The sequence below is a fragment of the Podarcis liolepis genome (assembly GCF_965112155.1).
Source record: "Podarcis liolepis genome assembly, chromosome: 2".
Lineage (NCBI taxonomy): Eukaryota > Metazoa > Chordata > Lepidosauria > Squamata > Lacertidae > Podarcis > Podarcis liolepis.
This window is the reverse complement of record NC_139555.1, coordinates 5,206,791-5,227,582: the sequence shown is the minus strand read 5'-3', so window position 1 is coordinate 5,227,582 and position 20,792 is coordinate 5,206,791. Positions and strand designations below refer to the sequence as shown.

Here is a 20,792-nt window from a genome sequence, read left to right as displayed (position 1 = left end):
TGAAATAGGATACCTCAATTTTTTAATAAGTACAGAATCTCAATAAAACAAATAGTAGTTGACATCACACAAAGGGAAGGGCCCCGGAAGGATCCCCCGCATGGACCTGAAATCATTTTTAAAAGTTCCAAGTTGAGGCTGAGCACGGAGAACGAGCGCTGCCCCCCTCCCAGCCAAAGAAAACAGGAAGAGTGTGGACGGAGCGTCAGAACCGTGGCTTTACAAAAATACATGTTGTACAATTTACATGGGGAGCAGTTGTAGGAATGTACAAAGAGGTGAGTTTTATGGCAAGAAAAATACTCTTGTGCAGCGGAGGGACAAGGCAACTGCCTCTGGTTTGGTAAGGAAGAATTAGGTGCCGATTCTCAAAAGCACTCATGTTTCTGCCTCAAAAGGAGAGCTTGAATATGCCTATGGACAACCACATTTCTCTCTGCCAGAGCACAGATACAGAGTCCTATCATTGCTAAGTTGACAGGCAGGACTGACAGGCAATATATTCAAGACCAAGGTGAGCAGGAGCTACTGAGGCTGTCCCAAAACAGATCAGCAGGAATTCAGGCACTCTGGACAGCCAACGGCCACCGCAGGCTCATCACAAGGACCTGGGAAGTGGTTTTCAGCTCCTGCGAAGATCTCGTTTGCGCCATTCAGGAACTTACGGAATGGGGCTTGGTTCTGCTGCTGGGAAGGACAGAGCAGGGGATGGCAACTCTGAAACAGAAACGACCCCCTCAACCTGTGCAGAGACTAGGAGGGAAAGAGTATTGCTTGGTGGAAGCGACAAAGTGGCACTAGGATGGAGACTTCTCACCTACAATTCCCTTCTGCGCCCGTATGGCATGCAGAGATACAGGGGTTATGCAAACACACAGTTCGCCCACTCAAGAGTTGCCATGGCTTATGCTGCCCACCAGGCACCTGCAGAGGTCCACCTCCTGAGGGTGTGTTTGGGCTTTTGAGGTGGCCCCTTCCCCACGTATCTCCTTTGCAGTCGTCCCAGGAAGCCTGTTTCCCTTTTCTTCCCCTCCAAGCGTGGCAAGTACAGCCCACCTGAGCCTGCAGCCGGAGGGGCCCCCTCGATACACTTAGCTCAGGGGAACAAGCAAGCCTGGGGGCTCCTTTGCAACCAAAACGGGGAAGGAGGAGACACACAGCCTGGTGAGGTGGGAAGACCATGGGAAGTACCCCACAGAGGGTTGGTTGATGACTGGGCTGGCCGCATAGCCTGCTCTGGGCTTCAGCTGGTTGGCCAGAAGGGCGATGCAGAAGGGACAGCTGCTCCACGCTTCAGGTTCACGGTGGGGGGCTCAGCCCTCCTGCAGTCAGGGCTTCTGACCGCCAGGCATGACCAGGGCCTGAAGAATATCCGAGAGGGACACGATCCCCTTCACCACATTGCTTTCATCCACCACAACCAGCCGATGAACCTGTGGGTTAGCAGAAAGGCCTGTGAGGACTTGCTTGACACAGCCAAGATTTACGGGTGGTAGTGATTTAGAGAGCCAGGTTGGTTTAGCGATCAGAGAGCGTTGGGACTGGGAGCGGGGCCCAAATCCTCATGCAGCCATGAACTTCACCAAGTGACACTGGGCCAGTCATCTAAACTACCTCGCAGGGCTGTTGTGGGGGCAAAATACAGAGGGGAGACACTGTCTACTGACCTGAGCTCCTTGCAGGAAAAAGTGAGGTGTGAATGTGGTAAATTAATACATAAGTACAAAATTAGTATCTCTTTGTCCCCAAGTCTATATGAAAAAGAAATTTGGTGTTTTGGTACTCGTCCTCTTCCCTTGCAGATATTCCCTCATGCTATTCAAAGCCTTCCAAGTTTCTCCATGGAAATGAGAATCCCATCCTTCAGTGATAAGCAACCTTTTACATAACAGCTTTGTGGTTAAGCAGCAAGTCAAGGGAACCTTTGGTTCCTTGTCAATCTGAACAAGGTTGTATAAAGTGTGGACTTCACTAGCTGACAAATGCTGTTCTTAAGTCACCCTCACATCCCAGGTTTCAGGCAAGACTCTTCCACAAAAAAGCCCCACTGGCCAACTTTTCCTCGTATTCAGTTGTCAGATTATGTGCGCACCAAATTTCAGCTGTTGTAGAAGCACCTTCATTTAATTACTTCCACAAAGAAACCAAAACAACTATTTCAATTTCATCATTACCTTTTCCAGGAGGTGGGGAAATCAACCCAGACAAAATCCGGTACTTATGGGTACCCTGAGTTACCCTGTATTACCACTGAAGTTCCCCGACTGCAGGAGTGGGGGATCTTTAGCCCCCACAACTCCCATCAGCCCTAGAAAGCCGGGCTCACAGCCAGGGATGATGGGAGTTGTAGTCCAGCAACATATGGAGGCCCAGAAGTTCCCCACAACTGCCTTATTGAAACAGAGCGGCCAAGGAGCAGTTGGAGAGGAAGGGCTTGTTGGAAGTGTTGTGCCACAACTCAGCTTGCACCGGAGGCTGATGTGTCTGTATGGGAACGAAGTGGCAGAGAGAGGAACCTCCAAGTTTCCTAGACTGCTGTCCTTGCTGACCTAACCTGTGCTGACCTTCCATCAGGTGCTAGACTTGATACTCAATTCCTACCCCCTCCTCCGTTGTCCTCAACTTGGGAGAGGAGACACCTTCTGTGTCTCTCCTGTGAAGATGTAAGAGCAAGCGTGGCTCAAGGAATCTCCACCGTAGCTAGAAAGAAGCAGTATCTTTCCTATCCAACATATATTCCCTGTAATAAATGTTGCTTTCTTGTTTCCCTAAACTCAAGACTGTCTCGGTGTGATCATATTCAGGGTAAAGTGTGCTCCTCCCATCGGGATTCAATACAGGCAACTCCCCATTTATGCACATTCAATGCACGTGCAAACGCGTATCACTGCAAACTCAGAAGCTATATGAAAAGGGGCAAAATCAGCCCAAAAAGAGTGTGAAAATGGCAGAAAACAGCGCCCATGAGCCTTTGCAAGTGCAATCCCAGGAGCCCTTTGAGGCCTGTGGAGAGTTGGAGTCTGAGCAAGGAGGCTTGGAGGCAGCCAATGTAGTGTTTGCAGGTTTTTTCAACCGTGTTCCCAATATACGTGATTTCACTTAAACACACGGTGCCTCGGAACCTAATCCCAGCATAGAACGGGGAATTGCCTCTATTAAGTTCAACTTTGCTGAGCATTTTAACTCCAGATAGGGGGTTACCAACGGGATTACCTCAGCCTCCACCAACCGGTTGATTATTGTCTCCAGAGTCTCATGCTTGTAACACTTTAGCACACCCTCAAAGTACTGTGAGCGATGCTGCAATGCCTTGGTCACCGTCACATCCAGGTTGTTGTACGTTTTCTCTGCTGCCAGGTTCTAGTCACAGAGAAGACAGGCAAGGTGAGGAGATCTGGCGGCATACTTGACCTTCATGAGACTCCCAAAGTCTGTTCTCCTCACGTCCATGTGCACCCCGGGCTGCAAGAATGTGGGAGAATGTTTCTCCCCACTCTGTGAAATTTGAATCTGCATGTTGTGCTTCCATGCTAGGGCTGCTTGCAGCGCATTTACAGAAGATAAGACAGAAAGACCAGAGGCGCATTCCTTGCAACGATACAGGATCATCCTTTCATCAGTGCTCTGTGATGCCAACACAAGTTAGACCCTGTTGTATCAGCAGCCAGCAGCTCCATTGAAGAATGTCAACAAAAGTAAATTCCCACAGGCGATTTAAGGGAGTGAGCCAAGTCATGTTCCATGAAGGAAAGGGGTAATGAAGAGGTGTGACTCAAGGTCACAAAGACCACATTCACTCCCTACATTTAAAGTACTGCAATGCCACTTTAACTGGTCATAAAGGTAAAGGGTAAAGGGACCCCTGACCATTAGGTCCAGTTGTGACCAACTCTGGGGTTGTGCGCTCATCTCGCTCTATAGGCCGAGGGAACCAGCGTTTGTCCGCAGACAGCTTCCGGGTCATGTGGCCAGCATGACTAAGCCCCCTCTGGAGAACCAGAGCAGCACACGGAAACACCATTTACCTTCCCGCCGGAGTGGTACCTATTTATCTACTTGCACTTTGACGTGCTTTCAAACTGCTAGGTTGGCAGGAGCAGGGACCAAGCAATGGGAGCTCACCCTGTCACGGGGATTCAAACCGCCAACCTTCTGATTGGCAAGTCCTAGGCTCTGTGGTTTAACCCACAGCGCCACCCGCATCCCATTTAACTGGTCATAGTTTCCCCCAAATAATTCTGGGAGCTGCAGTTTGTCTCCTAGCAACTCCCAGCACCCTTAATGAATTATAGCTCCCAGAATTCTTTGGGAGAAGCTATAACTGCTTAAGGAGATCCCATAGTAACTTAAATGTGTGGAGTTAACGTGGTCTAAGCCAGCATGAGCCAAGGAAACATTACTTCCTGACTCCAGTCAACTGGACTTTGAGGAAAGCACCACCAACCAAATTCTATTGGCTACTAGCCCACATCACCAACACTATCTCTACTGTGGGAAAGGTGAAACGGAGGCTTCCTGGCCCCTTTAACATCCAGAGCTTAAAACCACACCAGTTTTGCAGGTATGCCTAACACCCAAATGGAGCCCCGTGAAAAATATTTGGGGAGAGAAAGGGCCAGCAAGCAAAGCAAAATGTACTCCCATACATAGAAACATAGAAGTGCAGAGTTGAAAGGGACCCACGGGTCATCTAGTCCAACCCCTCTGCAATGCAGGAATCTTTTTGCCCACCGCAGGGCTCAAACCCACGACCCTGAGATTAAGAGTCTCATGCTCTAGCAATTGAGCTATCCCAGCTGCATTCATCAAAGACTGGGGAGATACTTACAATGACATCAAACTTGGAGTAAATGTCTACAACCCGGCCTGAAAGACAGAGACAGGAGTTTTGAGAGGTGATCTCAATATTTTACTCGTTTCCCTCCCCTGATATCGTATGTTGTTCATATCTCTGCTGCAATGACTGTATTGGCTGCACTACCCACCACAATTTGGAGTGCAATGCATTACAAGCAAAAAGCAGGTGTGTTAGAAAACGCTGCTTATAGGATCAATGGCTGGAGGTGGTTCCGAGAAGAATAGCAACCCACACAGGGGGAAAACACTCTTAGGTCACTAGCCAATTAGAACTTGGCAGAGGAAGAAATTCTTTTCTGACCCCACACATAGCAGCCAGATCCTGAACATGAACAGTTATTATTTCATGGGTGCAAACCCCTGACCTTTCAACAAACAAACAAAAATGAGCACGTAAAGCATTCTATAATCGTTTTTTAAAAATAAACCAAACTAAATAAAGAGCCAAGAGAAACCACACATATAGTTTTATAAAACGCCAGTACAGAATCTTCCTAAAATAATTTCCTAAGCTCCATAAATCCATACAATTTCCAAAAATACAGGTCTCCAAGCAAATTTTCTTCCTTTATTTAATTATTATAAAAGGTATTTAATTATAATAATAATTATACTATAGTACTATAACATTACAATAATTATAATTATAATTATAATAATAATATAAAATTATATTATAATTATATTATAAAAAGGTATTTATTTAATTATTATAAAATGTATCTTCCCTCTGCTTTTAGTGTACACCAGTTATTCCGCATAGCTGATATACATGGGTTTGAGCTAATCCTTTCTTTATTAAATTGTGTACCACACCATAAGATATTCTTTAAACTTGCTAAAATATTAATCTGTTCTAAGACCAATAACTTGTCGGGATAGAACCACATTCTCAGGTGAGCAATTATAGCCTCTTCATAATATATTGTAATAGGTGGAACGGCTATCTCTCCATTTTTATTCCTCTGAGTTTTTATGGCTACTGTTTTCATTTGCCAAATAAAATCCTTAAAGCTCTTTTGCTAGTTATCAAGAATTTCAAGAAGAACTCTTATTGGTAAATTCAATAGTATGAATATAACTTTCGGTAGGATTATCATATTTAGGACCATGGTTTTCTTTAGCCAAGGTGTATTCCACTGTGACCAGCAGTTCAATTCACTTTTAACTTCAAGTACCAACTTTTAATGATTGTATTTAGATGAATTATTTAGATCTTGTGCTATCTACCTACCCAGGTATCTGAAGAAGTGTGCATGCACATGAAAGCTCATACCAATAACAAACTTAGTTGGTCTCTAAGGTGCTACTGGAAAGATTTTTTTTATTTTGTTTTGTCTACGGCAGACCAACATGGCTGTATCTACCCAGACATTTGACTGGGGAATCTTTCCAAGGTATTTTAGATCACTTTGTAATTACCGTATTTTTCGCTCTATAACACGCACCCGACCATAACACGCACGTAGTTTTTAGAGGAGGAAAATCCGTAGGCATGCCACCCGTAGGCATTCCCTCCATAACACGCACAGACATTTCCCCTTACTTTTTAGGAGGAAAAAAGTGAGTGTTATGGTGCAAAAAATACGGTATATCGTTGGGAAAGTTGTTCAAGTTAAAAGGCTTTAACTTATCCAGTTCTCATTTTTAACACAGTGCAGCTTCTCATTCACACTGCTGTTTCCAAGAGACTGATTTAAAATATAACCCACTGATAGACAAGAAATGCTTGAACCCTGACTGTCTACATTGGCTGAGCTCCACTCCCTGCAGAGATGCAACTCACCTGACTCATCCACCACAGGCAACGCAGAAACCCGCTGTTGTACAAAGATGCCCAGCGCCACATAAACAGGGGTGTTGGTATGGACCATGGCAATATTTTCGTAGGTGCCAATCTTCAGCTCCTCGATGCTTTTGGACATGAATTCTGGCTTGGGAAACTCTGCAATCTGCAGGATAAGAAGATACAGTTTCTTATAGCAAGCTGGAACTCTGTGGACAAAAAGGAACAAGATGGCACCTCACAGCTATGCCAAACAGCTCCGGGGCAGAGGGACGGGTGAGGAATGCAGCAACGCCAGCCGTAAATATTCGAGCTGGCCTGCGCCAGGGGTCACTCACAAACAGCTTGAGGAACTTGAGGATGCGCTTGTGGGTCAGGATGTAGAGCGTGTTCCCAGAGTCAGGGTCGATGACAGGCAGGCGGTGGATCTTGTTCCGGATCAAGGAGGTGACTGCATCATACAGGCTGGAAGTCACAAGTTTGGGGGAAGCATATCACAGGTGAGAAGCAACAAGGACACTCAGGAGCCTGGCTCCACAAGGGATGTGTCAAAAGCTCAGGGAGAGGGGGGGGGAGAGAGAGAGAGAGAGAGAGAGAGAGAGAGAGAGAGAGAGAGAGAGGAGGGAGGTGCATCTGGGATTCTTGGAGGACAGGCAATGACTTCTGGGTTTTGCTCTATTTAATTGATGGTCCAACCTATCCCAAGGAGAAGACAGAGGGAGAAGGAAGACACCAGTGAGAGCTGGGAAGGAAGGCTGCCACAAGTGAGAGGTGTAGCTACTATTTCTCTTGCTAAGTCACTTTGAGACTTTTGTATATAAGTGACTAACAGACATAATAAATACTAATACTTAAAGAATAGCACCACCATCTGAGGCATGTAAGTGAATTGTGGTGAACCACAGTGGAATGACAATTACTGTACTCACAACTGTTCATTTGATAGGTTGTAATCCATTTTGGGCACCATTTTGTGGGAAAGTCACTCACAAACAGATGATGAAAATCAGTTGCATCTACTGTATGTAACACTAATGTCTCACAACAAATGAAACATCTGTAGAAAACAACTTGAAAAAGAGACAATGCACATATTTTTGTAAACTAAGAAATCTTTAATAAAAAACATATTTTTAAAAAAAAATCGGTTGCATGTTGGGGGGAATCCATCTCACAATTCCTTCCTCTTGACTGGGAAAGATGACAGGATGGGAATCCAAGTAGTCCCAGGAACATAATAATGAGTTAATATCATTATCTCATAGACCTTATGGGGGGCCTAGAACAGGAACAGCCTAATTCTCTATTCTCTGGGGCTGCTCTAGTTTCCAGACAGCAGCCAGGGAGGGAGGAGGGCAAAAGTGTATTTTGTCACACACAAAAAATCCATACAGGTTGCCAGGTTTCTAAAGAAACTTGGCGCAACTACAGCAGGGATGTGGAAACTGTGGCTCCGGATGCCCAACTCCCCTCAGGAATTATGGGAGTTGTAGTCCAACAACACCGGGAGTACTCAAGGGTCCCCACCCCTGCAGAAAGGGCTTACTTTCACGCAGCAACGCATGGGATCAAGCACAGCTGTGACATTACAGAGAAAAATCAAAGAGAGAGGTGTTACACTGAAGTGCAGTCCCTCCTTCTCTCTTGTACAACTGGAAAACGTATCGCTGTGAGTACATAGTTTACCACACCTCAACTGAAATTTGGTGGGGCCACCAGGGTTCAAATAAAAATTGCTCAGAGGTAGCCTGCAGGCCGCTAGCTGCCCATCTATGCCATAAAGCAAGTTCACCATCTGTCAGCCTCAGTTCCTCATCTGTAACGCAGCAGTAATAGTCACCTCCTTTTAACAGGACTATTGTGAGAGGAACTCTAATAAAGACTGTAGATCCGTGATATCCACTCAAAAGCATTTAAATGAAGTGTCTGTGTATTCTGTAATTTATCCTTGTCTCTTAAGGGACCATTCTTTTCAGCTTGTAAATAATTTTGTGGACTTAAGGTGCAGGGCAGTTGTGGACTTAAGGTGCAGGGCAGAAAGCTTTCTAGGGAAGAACTATGTAGAATCCCACTATTGTCTAGCCTTCCCTAAAAATGGTCCCCTTCTTTCTAAATTTCTCCTCATAACCAAGCGAGCTAGAAACTTGGTTCATAAAAGAGAAGCTGAGGTTCTCAGGGTGCCAATATTGCATGTGGATGCATATAGTACCCACATGTGTATGGCTCATAGTGTATGGGGTTGTATCCATTGAAGTCACCTGGTTTGCACAAGGGCTTCCCCCCAACCAGTGGAATTTCTGCTCCTTCTACAACCCCATGCGCGCACACACAAATTATGTGGGGAGAAGAGGGGAAGGGGAAGTTGCATTGCACAAGGGGCTGTCCTTCCACCAATGGGAGAGCTTTGCTAGATACAAGCCAAAGCCCTCTCTTTATGCATTTAGCTTGGCACCAGTCACCTGCTTTTCTGTGGGTACTTTCATCACAGGACTTGTGGCCTGAGCAACTCAGGAGGTACTGGAGAAGAAAGGAGATCAGAATGCATTGGTGCAGAGGACCACCAATGCACAGGAGGCAGAATCACTACAGTCCAGGGGCAAGAGACGACTGAGGAATCCACTGACTGGTGGCGGCTTTGGCAGGGCAAAATGAGGAGGCTGCTAGATGGGGCGATGGTAGAAAGCAAGAACTTGGCAATACTTTTTTTTTAAAAAATGCAGACACAGTTTAGCCCCCAACCACATATTGGCAGAGCTTCTTACCTGGCACTAGGTGAAATGCAGACCAGGGGCTTGAAGGAGTCCTGCAGGTAGACTTCTGTATGTGGGAGAGAAAGTCTCAGTTATGCAATGGAACCAAAGTTTTGGGAGGTAGCAGAGGAAACACAGATACTGCGTTATCCTCAGGGTCCCGTCCAACTCTACAATTCTATGATTCTATGCCATAGCTGTCAGCTTACAGATCTGAAAATAAGGGACCAGCAGCCAAAATAAGGGACCTGCAGCCTCACCTGTTCCAGGCACTCCAGTCTTCCTGTCCTCCTGCAGTCTGGTCAAACTCATGCTGGTAGCTTTGACAACACTGTCCAACCAACTTTGTAACCAGAGGTTCAACTGAATAGAATCTGAATCACATGCACCACAAGGCCTATGCAGCCTCAACTTAAGATGGCTCCCCGGCCTGGCTTTGCACTGCAAAGTTTGCAGCAGCACGTGCAACAAAATGGCGTCCAGCATTCAAAAACCCCCTCAGCTTGCATTAACTAGCCACACACAAGGCATGCAAGCTCCACCCCCAGTCGTTCTTAGACTTCTTGTTGGGTGAGCAACACAGCCAAGCAACACTGGCCGGCAAGGAGGGAGAGGAGCTGCTTCCTTTGAAATTTAAGGGACATCATTTAAGGGACATTTAAGGTACATCCATCAATAAGGGACAGCAGCAGGACATGGCGCTGGAATAAGGGACTGTCCCTTCAAATAAGGGACACTTGACAGCTATGTTCTATGCATGGGGAGCAAGAGAAACCTACAGCTCCTCCTGCTGGCCAGGGGAAGGAGGGCATGAATTGGAAACCATGGAGGAAGAAAAGCGCTTTGCCAAATGCATAGCAACTCCTTCTCCACCATGGCTGGATACACTCGACACACATTCTCCTGGTTCTACTTCTTCCCCTCCAGAAGTGCTCCGTATTGTATTTGCCCCACATCCTCACCCTCCTTCTCCTCACCTCGCCATGTTTCGATCTTGTGCTCCTCCAGCTCATAGATCTGCACCTGCAGACACCAGAAACAGAGCAGATCATCAATGCAACGGAAGCCACAGGCCTTTGGGCCACCTCTGCAAGTGTTGGGAGCTCCAGCTTGCTTTGGGAACTCGGGGTGGAATTTAATATCCCAGCTATGGAAGAAGTCGTTCCCCCACCAGTATCAGAGGCAGGACCCAGCTGACTAGAGCTCTGGACTCCAGAGAGTGACATCAGTGTCCACAATGAGTGAAGAGCTTATTGCTGCTGTGTCTTTTTTCTTTTCTTTTTACTGAATGTATTATTTTTAGATTTGTTACGCTCTGTTTTGTACTGCAACCCATCCTGGAACTGACTGGAGCATAGAAATTATTGAACAGAAAAGAAAAACACTCCTGAGACCAAAACTGAAGTCCATCTCCAAAACTCACCCTCTCTAATCTGTATGCTTCCACTCACTCATTGCAGAGGAAAACTTTCAGAAGTCCTAGGGGCTAGAAACTTGTTCTTGGGAAACTCAAAATAGTCAATGGCAGCTGACAATTCTGTATTAAAGACCACTTTCCAGACAAAATCATCTCAGTATGTACTGGCTTTTTTTAACGTAAAAGGGGATGATATTGCCCAAAATGTACTTACCATGGCTGATTTGTAATAGCGATGAAGGATGTTGATGAAATCCGTGATTGTGAGCATTCCTATATGGCAGAGAAAAGGGAGGAAAGAGTTCCGCTTAAGCAGTCAGCTGGGGGTGGGCAGGAAGCCTTGTGTGCTTCAGAGGAGATACACGTACCTACAAAGCTTTGTGTTTTGCTGTCCCAGAGTGGGGCGGCTCTCACACCGTTAGTCACCAGCGCAAAGAAGGCTTTCTTGACCTGAAAGTCAAACAAAAAGTACAGTCACACAGCAGGGCCAATTCAACCACTTGATTCCGTTATTGGAAGCCAGCTCAAAGACTCTGTCCCACTTACGCAGAAACCCTGCTCTTGTCTGTGGGTGTCCCCACTTTGTGGCCAACTGTTAGGAAGGAATGAGGCTTTAGCCAGGAATCTTGGAAGCTTGCTAGAGGCGCCTCCTCCTCTGCCCTCTGGAAGAACATGGTGCTACCCACCTGTAGAGAAGTGTCGAAGACCACAAGCTTGGAGCTCGTTGGAATGAGGTCGTAGCAGCGATGCGATTTCATGAAACATGTGTAGATGCCGCTGCCGGAATCCTCATCTGCTGTGGAAACAAGCACAAGGGGCCTATGAGTGCAGACTGCCAAAACGCTCTTCACCTCTCAAAAGGGAACAGAAGGCAAAGAAGGAGCATGAGATTTGGAGTTTTCGCCAGAAGCGACTTAGTCATGCTGGCCACATGACCCAGAAGCTGTATGCCAGCTCCCTCGGCCAAGAAAGCGAGATGAGCGCCACAGCCCCAGAGTCGGTCACGACTGGACCTAATGGTCAGGGGTCCCTTTACCTTTACCTATGGTGCAGAGGCACATGGAGGAAGAGTGCAAGTCTGCAGAGCAGGAGTTCCCATTCATCCAAGGGTCAGCATGGGGAACTTCACGTTCTTTTATGTCTCATTATTATTTATTCTTTGTATAGCCTCGTTGCTTTACAGAATAATATAAGCTGGTTGTGGGGAGGGAGAGAGAGCCCTACCTCAAGGAGCTTACAATAGAACAGTAATGATATTATTCTCAGGACTAAATCCGCCATGCATTAAAACAATCATGGAAATCAAGCAAATCTGCATTTCTTTGTATAGCCTTTTACACCTTCCATTCTTCTGTTTCTACCCACCAAGGAATTAGTCAGAGCACCCATGACTTCTTCCAACCACCCTGTCCTGGTTCAGGCCTTTCTCCTGAGTTTCCCAGCTTATCTCCACAGCCATACAATATAATTTGCTTTCAAAAACTGGAGCTAGAGATTCTCAGGATGCTGAGGCCACACTACCACCAAGCAGGAGGCTCAAGGCCTACCCTGGGAAGGAAAGCGTCTTAAAGAGACGAGAAGCTATGAGCCTAAGAAAGGGGTAGTGGCCATTCCTGGAAAGGCAGTAATTGCATCCTTTACTTCTGCTCTGAATTGCTCAGACAGCCACTTTGAGTGGGAAAATGATATTTTGGCTTGTTCTGGAGAGAAAGACGGTGATGAAGAAACCCTGGACATTTGGTGAAGTGGCAATGCCAGGCTCAATGGCCTAGAGCAGAAGGGCTGGACCACAGCTCCCATCATTGCTGACCATTAGCCATGCTAGCAAAGGCTGATGAGATCTGGAGTCCCAGGGCCACAGGTTCCCCCTGCCTGGTCTAGAGTGACCCACTCTGGGGATTGAGGATAAGCCTGAGGGGTGTAGGAAGGCATATACAGTGGTACCTCGGATTAAGTACTTAATTCGTTCCAGAGGTCCGTACTTAACCTGAAACTGTTCTTAACCTGAAGCACCACTTTAGCTAATGGGGCCTCCTCCTGCTGCCACACAATTTCTGTTCTCATCCTGAAGCAAAGTTCTTAACCTGAAGCACTATTTCTGGGATAGCGGAGTCTGTAACCTGAAGCGTATGTAACCTGAAGCATATGTAACCCGAGGTACCACTGTATTAAAAATGTCAAACTTCAGTAAGTCTCAGAGTGCGAAAACACATGACAGTGAGTCAGCCTATGGCCAAGGGCAAGTGTCCACAAATCACTATCTTACCAGCGACAAGTGATCCCAAGCCAAAGGAATGCCCAACAGCCTTATCCACCCTTTCACTGGGCTTGGGACTCATGTGCACGGTGGTTTGGGAAGAAAAAAATTGCAGTGAGTCTTTCCCTTCATTCCTTTTCGTAGTCAAGCCTCTGTGCAAGTGAGATACAACTCCACTTCTTCAGGCCTTACAATCATAGAGTTGGAGGGCACACAAAGATAATCAAGTCCAACCCCCTGCAATGCAGGAATCTTTTGCCTTACTCACAAACCTGAGATTAAGAGTCTCACGCTCTCGTACCAACTGAGCTATCCCTGAAGGCACAAAGGAGCACCTAAGACTCGGGAGTGAAGTCTTTTCCTGCTGTTTCTTATTTCCTCCCCGCCCCACCCACCCAAACATGAATGAGGGAAATCCCCGACTCCCCCCCCCCCAAGACCTTTAAGGATGCCAGAAGACTTGTGGATGGTGATGGCAAGGAAAAATGGAGGCTGGTTTGTAAGCCAAGCAAATATTGGTGGAGCCATATTGGTGGGAGTTAGAATCCCTTAGGAAAACTTTAGCGATCTAATAGGGCCTGTGAGCATCCTATCATCCAGGAGGGTCTTGCTGACTGAAAGGTGAACAGTGCTCTCCAAAGGCACATTTCAAGCACCATATCTTCATAATGTCATCACACGCGCAGACCATCCTCTGCTCAGCACCCCAGAGCATCCTCCCAAGGTGTGACACTCACCTTCTGACGAGGGCAGGCTTTTCTCCAGTCCACTCTCAGGAACAGTGGCCTGCAAAGAATAAAACACAGAGAAATAGGAGATCAGGGGTGATTAGCTACAACTCCTCCAGCATCCTGCAGCTGTCAACATGGACAATGGTCAGGGATTATAGGAAGTGTAGCTGAATGTCACCTGGAGAGCCACAGCTTCCCCAAATCTGAGCTAAGGGAAGATTGATTGATTGATTGATTGATTGATTGATTGACTGACTGACTGACTGACTGACTGACTGACTCACACACACACACAAAGACAGACGCATGCAAGAGAGAGGCTTGACTGCAACTATTGTATGAACAGTTACAGATAGGTAGCCGTGTTGGTCTGCCATAGTCAAAATAAAAAAATTCCTTCCTTCCCTTATCTGAAGAAGTGTGCATGCACACGAAAGCTCATACCAAGAACTAACTTAGTTGGTCTTTAAGGTGCTACTGGAAGGATTTTTTTATATTGTATGAACAGTTCAGAAAGGAAAGAAACAAGGGTCTTGGGCATCCAGGCTACTGGGATTTGAATGGGTTCATATTCCTCTTCAGCCATGAAGCTCACCTTGTCGCAATTACTCAGCCTAGTTACTTCACAGTATGATTACGATGATGCAAGGAAGAAAACTTATGTACACACAGATACAGCCCATGCACACAGCACGTGGTGGCACATCAGGAAGACATCCCTCAGAGAGCGCTTGGGTGCGTAAAGGGGGAGGACATTCTCATTTTTAATGTCCAGGATGCAACTATGCATCCCACAGCTGACCCCGAACAAGACTGCTGGCAGTCCCTTTGCTGTCCAATTAAGACTTCCAGTTCAGGAGACCCACCTCCTTAAAGTCAGGGAATGTGAGCACAGCATGGGGAAATGCTGACAATTGCACTTCTTGCAGGCTCGTTCCCAGCAGCTGGAAGGGTGGAACTGTGCCCTCGGTGACTCCTGTCCCCTCTCCCACGAAAACCTCATTATGTTCCCACAATGGTCAGCATAGTTTCCAGGGCATGACAAACCCCAGCTGTCGACTTCCAAGCTGGGAAGGAAGCTGCCACCATTCAAAACCTGCCCGGAGACCCTGGTCATGTTAAAATAGGAAAGGTCTCCACGGCAAAGGGAAGTGTGGCCAAGCCTCACCTGAGCAACAAAACCTGTACAGTACAATTTAAAGCGGAACTCTGGGCCAAGATTCTTGCTGCAGTCCAACCAGGAGTCTGCCTACAGAAAGACGTCTTTCTACCTCACACACAAAACGGTGTTTACAGGAGAAAATGTAAGCCAAAGATAACCAGAAAAGCAGGCTTCCTAAGCAGATTGCACTGGTTGAAACCAAAACCAGCAAACATCTTGCTGCAGGTGACAAGAAGGTGTTCTGAGATGAATTTGCGCTGAACAAAATTATTTCAGAAATGTGAAGTGTGCAAAATTCTTCCATGTTCTCAGTCTTAAGGACTGCAAGTAAATCAAAGAAAATCCATTGTTGAACACACAAAAGTTCTCAAGAAGCGTAACTTTCACAGCAGCATTCAAGCTTCATGACAGTTTTATTAACATACATTCTGATCAGCCTGTAGCCTTCAGTACAGACATGGGAACTCCAGAACAATTCTACATGGCCTCTGGCACCCGATTAAACGTTAATCAAGAGACCTCCGGGCATAGGGCAGTATATAAATTCAATAAATCATCATCATCATGGCATGTGAAAACATCTGCACATAGCCTCTCATGTAAGGATGTGGGGGGAAATATTTCCAAGAAAGAGAAGGTTTCCACAGGGTAAGTTTGTCTTTCCATTCTGCATATCGTATTTTTCACTCTATAAGACGCACCAGACCATAAGACGCACCTAGTTTTTGGAGGAGGAAAACAAGAAAAAAATATTCTGAATCTCAGAAGCCAGAACAGCAAGAGGGATCCCTGCACAGTGAAAGCAGCAATCCCTCTTGCTGTTCTGGCTTCTGTGATAGCTGCGCAGCCTGCATTCGCTCCATAAGACACACACACATTTCCCCTTACTTTTTAGGAGGGAAAAAGTGAGTCTTATAGAGCAAAAAATACGGTAATTGAAGCTGCTCCAGAAACCTACTAAAGGGCAAGATACTACAGGAAGGAAGTAGCTGGAGGAACGGCTTATGGTTTCAATTGTCTGTCTCTACACAAATGCACAGAGTATGGGAAACAAGTAAGATTAATTGAGTTTTTAATACAGGATGGCAAATAAGACCTGGTAGACATTACTGAAACCTGGTGCGATGAGACTGGAATGTAGGAATTGAGGGATATAACCTGTTCAAAAGGAATAGACCAAATAGGAAGGGAGGGAAAGTAAAGGATATGTAAAGGATGTGTACACTTGTTCTCATCCTGAAGCAAAGTTCTTAACCCGAGGTACTATTTCTGGGTTAGCAGAGTCTGCAACCTGAAGCATATAGAACCTGAAGCGTATGGAACCTGAGGTACCACTGTAATGAAGTTTTTAATATTTGAATGTTTCACTTTGTTTTTATATTATTATATTTAGTTGGGAGCTGATCAAAGTGGCTGGGCAACCCAGGCAGGGCATTATTATTATTATTATTATTATTATTATTATTATTATTATTACTACTACTACTACCACCAAGTTCATGCTCCTTGTAACTATAATTCCTTGAATGTCAGTTGCCATCACCTTTATAATTTTAAAAAGGATTATTACTTTTGTTTGTTTGTTTCATGTCTCATTTAAAAATATAATTTGCACTACAGAAGCCTCCATATACTTCCACAGACTCCCAACTCAGGCACATATGTGCAGGGATCCTTTAACTACAGTCTCTGTATGAGTGTCTATCTGTACATAAACCCAGCATTTAGCTTCAACACACACTCTGGCTTCAAACACTACAGGCAGACAATCTCACATAGCGTAAGCAATACAGATAAATATCTGCATTTAAAAGAAAACTGTTCTGCTGCAACCCAGCACTTCCCTGTATATACCGTATTTTTCGCTCTATAACACGCAACAGACCATAACACGCAAGTAGTTTTTAGAGGAGGAAAACAAGAAAAAAATATTCTAAACGAAATAGTGGATATATGATTTTTGTGGTTCATGCTGTGGCCACAGACATGTGATCTGACAGTGAGTTTGGAGTAGCCCAATGCAAAAATCCTGAGGATCCATGTGGATCCATGCTTTGTAACCACGGAGGAGGGAAGGAAGGGGAACCATGGATCCTCTGCTCACGACTGCAGCAGTTCCCCCCCCCCGCCACCTGTAGGCATTCGCTCCATAACACGCACAGACATTTCCCCTTACTTTCTAGGAGGAAAAAAGTGAGTGTTATGGTGCAAAAAATATGGTACGTAGCCTGCAAACCTATTGAGCCATCATCACTCATGTGTGCTAGCTCTCTTTGCTTGCCAGTGTCCAGAACTGGTGGGCTGTCACTCCTGCTGTAGTTCCACACCAGTTTGTGCGTCATGCAGGAGGCACCATTGGGGGATATAAATAAGAATTGGGATTAGACTAGGGAAGGTCACGGGCTCAGTGGCAACAAGCCTCTGCTCACATGTAGCAAACAGCAACGGAATCAGAGAGGAGACAGGCTCTCATGAGCATAGATAATTGGATTTAAAGGCAGCTGGAGAAACTGCCCTCCTCGTGGACTCTGAAAACTGTAGACTTTTCAGAGAACTTGAACATTTGCTGTTACAGTAAAGGCTTCTGCCCACAATTTCACCAGTTGGTACAGAAAACAAGCTGAGCAGCCTTTATAGCTTCCTGGCCACGCCTGAGCACACCAATAACAATTTCTACCATGCCATTGTTTCTCCCACAGCCTCCACAACACAGGAAAGAGGCACCCGGCAGCCAGGATTTTTGAAAAAAATTAAGCCAGCTGAACAGGGCAGAGGCAACATTTCAAATTCCTTCCAGGGGCGCAAAGCTTTGGCAAATTATCAGGTTAGATCAAATGCCTCCAGTGAGATACACCACGACTTAAAGATTTATTAGTAACGCTTCAAGTGAGAACATCACAAGACCTCCAAGGACAACAGACTGATACTTACAAAGCAAAACAAAAAGGGGCATGTTATTATGCTCCAATACCAATAAGTATTCTTCTTCCTGGGATTCTGAATGCAACCCAAACTTGAGCCACTCTCCTTTTTATGTTTAATTTTTACTTTTAACTGAATTGTATTTTCTTTCTCCAATTCCTTAGTTCTTACATGATACAGAATTCCATGTTTTTTATTTAATGAAAAGAAATATTAAAAAGAAAAATTGAGGTGGATTAAAAAAGATGCTTCTGGCATAATAATGCCTCATAACTATTTTTATAAAAGAATGTTAATGGCATATTGCATTATGCCTGTTGCACTGAAGCATCGCTATGAGTAGAACACGCATTACCTTGAAAGGAGGATAAGTACAGAGGCAGAGGAGATATTTCATGATGCTGCAACATGCTAGGCCACATCGCACCACATACTCATGTTTACTCAGAAGTAAATCTCATGGAGTTAATCTAACTGTGCAAAGGACTGTGACCTTTGCCTGCCCCACGTTCCCTCCAGGAGGAATCAGAAGACATCCCATCAGTGCACACAGTTCTTAGAGGTTAAGGCTGTATTTGCAGAGAAGTTACTTTTACTGACAGCAGTTGCTGCCAAGGCAAATGGCTTCTTTGCGGTCACAGTGGATGGGAAGCAGCTCTGGCTCTGCCTCCTTTTCATTCCCAAAGAGGGAAGGAGGTGGCTAAGTTAACTTGCAATCCTATACCCAGTTAAAATAAGTGGGGTTTTTCATTGTGGTCCAAGGTATCCTTAAGGAGAAGATATGCAACAGAGATCCAGATCAGCAAATGTACTTGAGGAGTTACCGTATTTTTTGCACCATAACACTCACTTTTTTTCCTCCTAGAAAGTAAGGGGAAATGTCTGTGCGTGTTATGGAGCGAATGCCTATGGGTGGTGGTGAGGATCTGCAGCAGTCGTGAGCAGAGGATCCATGGTTCCCCTTCCTTCCCTCCTCCGTGGCTCGCTTTGAAACAGCAAAGCGGGAGAAGAGCCGCTGAGTGAGGAGGAGAGAGGGACAGAGAGCCTGCTTCTTTAAAGGAGCAAAGTGGGAGAGGAGAGGAGCCTTCTCCCCTTAAACCCTCTTCTTCATTATTAGCAGCATCCTTCTCCACCCACCCCACGCGTGCTCCTTGTCCCTTGAGTGCTTTTCCTTCCCTCCCCACTTAAAACGTGGTTACAAAGCACGGATCCACATGGATCCTCAGGATTTTTGCACTGGGTCACCCCAAATTCACCATCAGATCACATAGCATGTCCATGGCTACATCTTGCACCAAAAAAATCACGCACCCACTGTTGCCTGGGGCCACAGTGGTGCAAAAACGTGGTTACAAAGCATGGATCCACATGGATCCTCAGGATTTTTGCATTGGGCTACTCCAAACTCACTGTCAGATCACATGTCTGTGGCCACAGAATGAACCACAAAAATCATATATCCACTGTTTCGTTTAGAATATTTTTTTTCTTGTTTTCCTCCTCTAAAAACTATGTGCGTGTTATGGTCGAGTGCGTGTTGTAGAGCGAAAAATACGGTAATTGCATCTTAAAGCTTTTCAAATCAGTCACAGAAATAGCTGCTAGCATCTTTATGTGCCCCCAACATCCCAGACATTCTTTTACACCCCTATAGTTCTGTCTTAAGCATGAATAGTTACAAGCAGGCTGCAGTAACATTTGCATTGACAACCAAGAACAAGTTACTGTCACTCCACCTCAGCCCAACCATTTACAATTTGGGGATAGCAACCAACTTATCTTTAGTGTCATCACGCAGATGCAGGTTACTAAGATAAGTCACATGGAGCACTCTGCACACTCTAAAAGTGCTACATAAAAGCAGCAATTACACACACACTATCTATACACACATATATAATATATACATGTGCTCACTCGACCATTTTGATCAGCCTATACGGTACTACTACAGGTGCCACGTAATACCCATTCTGCACTTGTAAGAACTGGACCATTTCGTAATATGGCAGCTACGGAACTCCCAGCCTATTGAGAGCTCAAGCAGGCGCCTCCACTGTACTCTGGAAAGATCCAGCACCTGCTGAAACCTCTCCTGTTTAGACAAGCCGACCCAGATGCTTAGGAAGTTGAAGTGACTCTAATCTGTTCTAGTCTTTTAACTTCTGATTGTTTTAGGAGGGTCACGAACCTTTCTCGATTTCACTGTTTTATCCTTTTGTGAACTGCTTTGAGGCTTGATTTGGTTTTTTCACAATCAAGCAGCGCATAAATTTTACGAAATAAATCAGACGGAGACATACAGCTACAGGTATTGACACCACACACACCATCTAGCCCTGATTTGATAGCTCAGTCGGTAGAGCGCGAGACTCTTAAATCTCCGGGTCCTGGGTTCGAGTTCCGCGCTGGGCAAAAGGGGTTGCACTAGACGACCCTCGAAGTCTCTTCCAACTCAGCCACGATTCTGCAGCCTCGCTTAAAAGACCCCCCCACCCAATGAAGTCCCTGCCGGGCGGCCCCCAGAGCTCTCTCTTGAGGGTGGGGAAAGGGAGGAGCAGCAGGAAACCTCCCTCCCAGGAGCCGAGCGAGCACGAGACGGAAACTCCCGAGCCCCGCGGCCACTTACCGCCTCCATGATCCCCGCCGCTGCCCCCGGAGAAGGGGTGGCAGCTCCCGCTCCAGTTACCGCCCAAGCATAAACCTGAGCGTCCGCCTTGACGCATCACTGCCCTCACTTCCGCCAGAACGCGGCGTCACGTGAGCGGAAGCGGAAAGAACGAAAAGAAAAGGGCGCCGCTCCACGTCCGGCCGTAAAAATAAGGCGGTTTCCGCGCCCGCCCGCCCGCCTCCTACCTCTATGGCTCCACCCACCAAACCTGGGCACAAATCTTACTCGAGGCGCAGAAG

The 20,792-nt window shown here is 46.0% G+C and overlaps 1 protein-coding gene across 4 annotated transcripts; it reads right to left on the bottom strand.

Moving 5' to 3' along the window:
* Positions 1 to 20,705, bottom strand: PRKAG1 (protein kinase AMP-activated non-catalytic subunit gamma 1). 4 transcript variants are annotated; one of them, XM_083485227.1, is made up of 12 exons: positions 20,512 to 20,705; positions 13,805 to 13,853; positions 11,497 to 11,606; positions 11,179 to 11,260; positions 11,025 to 11,083; positions 10,371 to 10,416; positions 9,406 to 9,460; positions 6,982 to 7,108; positions 6,644 to 6,809; positions 4,829 to 4,866; positions 3,214 to 3,360; positions 1 to 1,433 (listed from the first exon to the last, which is right to left on the bottom strand). In XM_083485227.1, the coding sequence occupies exons 1-12, from the start codon at positions 20,518 to 20,520 to the stop codon at positions 1,329 to 1,331; spliced, it is 993 nt and encodes a 330-aa protein (XP_083341353.1). In that variant the 5' UTR covers positions 20,521 to 20,705; the 3' UTR covers positions 1 to 1,328. The 4 variants fall into 4 exon arrangements, with proteins under 4 accessions (XP_083341353.1, XP_083341354.1, XP_083341355.1 ...); XM_083485228.1 differs by having other exon boundaries at positions 11,497 to 11,603; positions 20,512 to 20,663; XM_083485229.1 differs by having other exon boundaries at positions 20,213 to 20,603.
* Between the last annotated feature and the right edge of the window lie 87 nt (positions 20,706 to 20,792).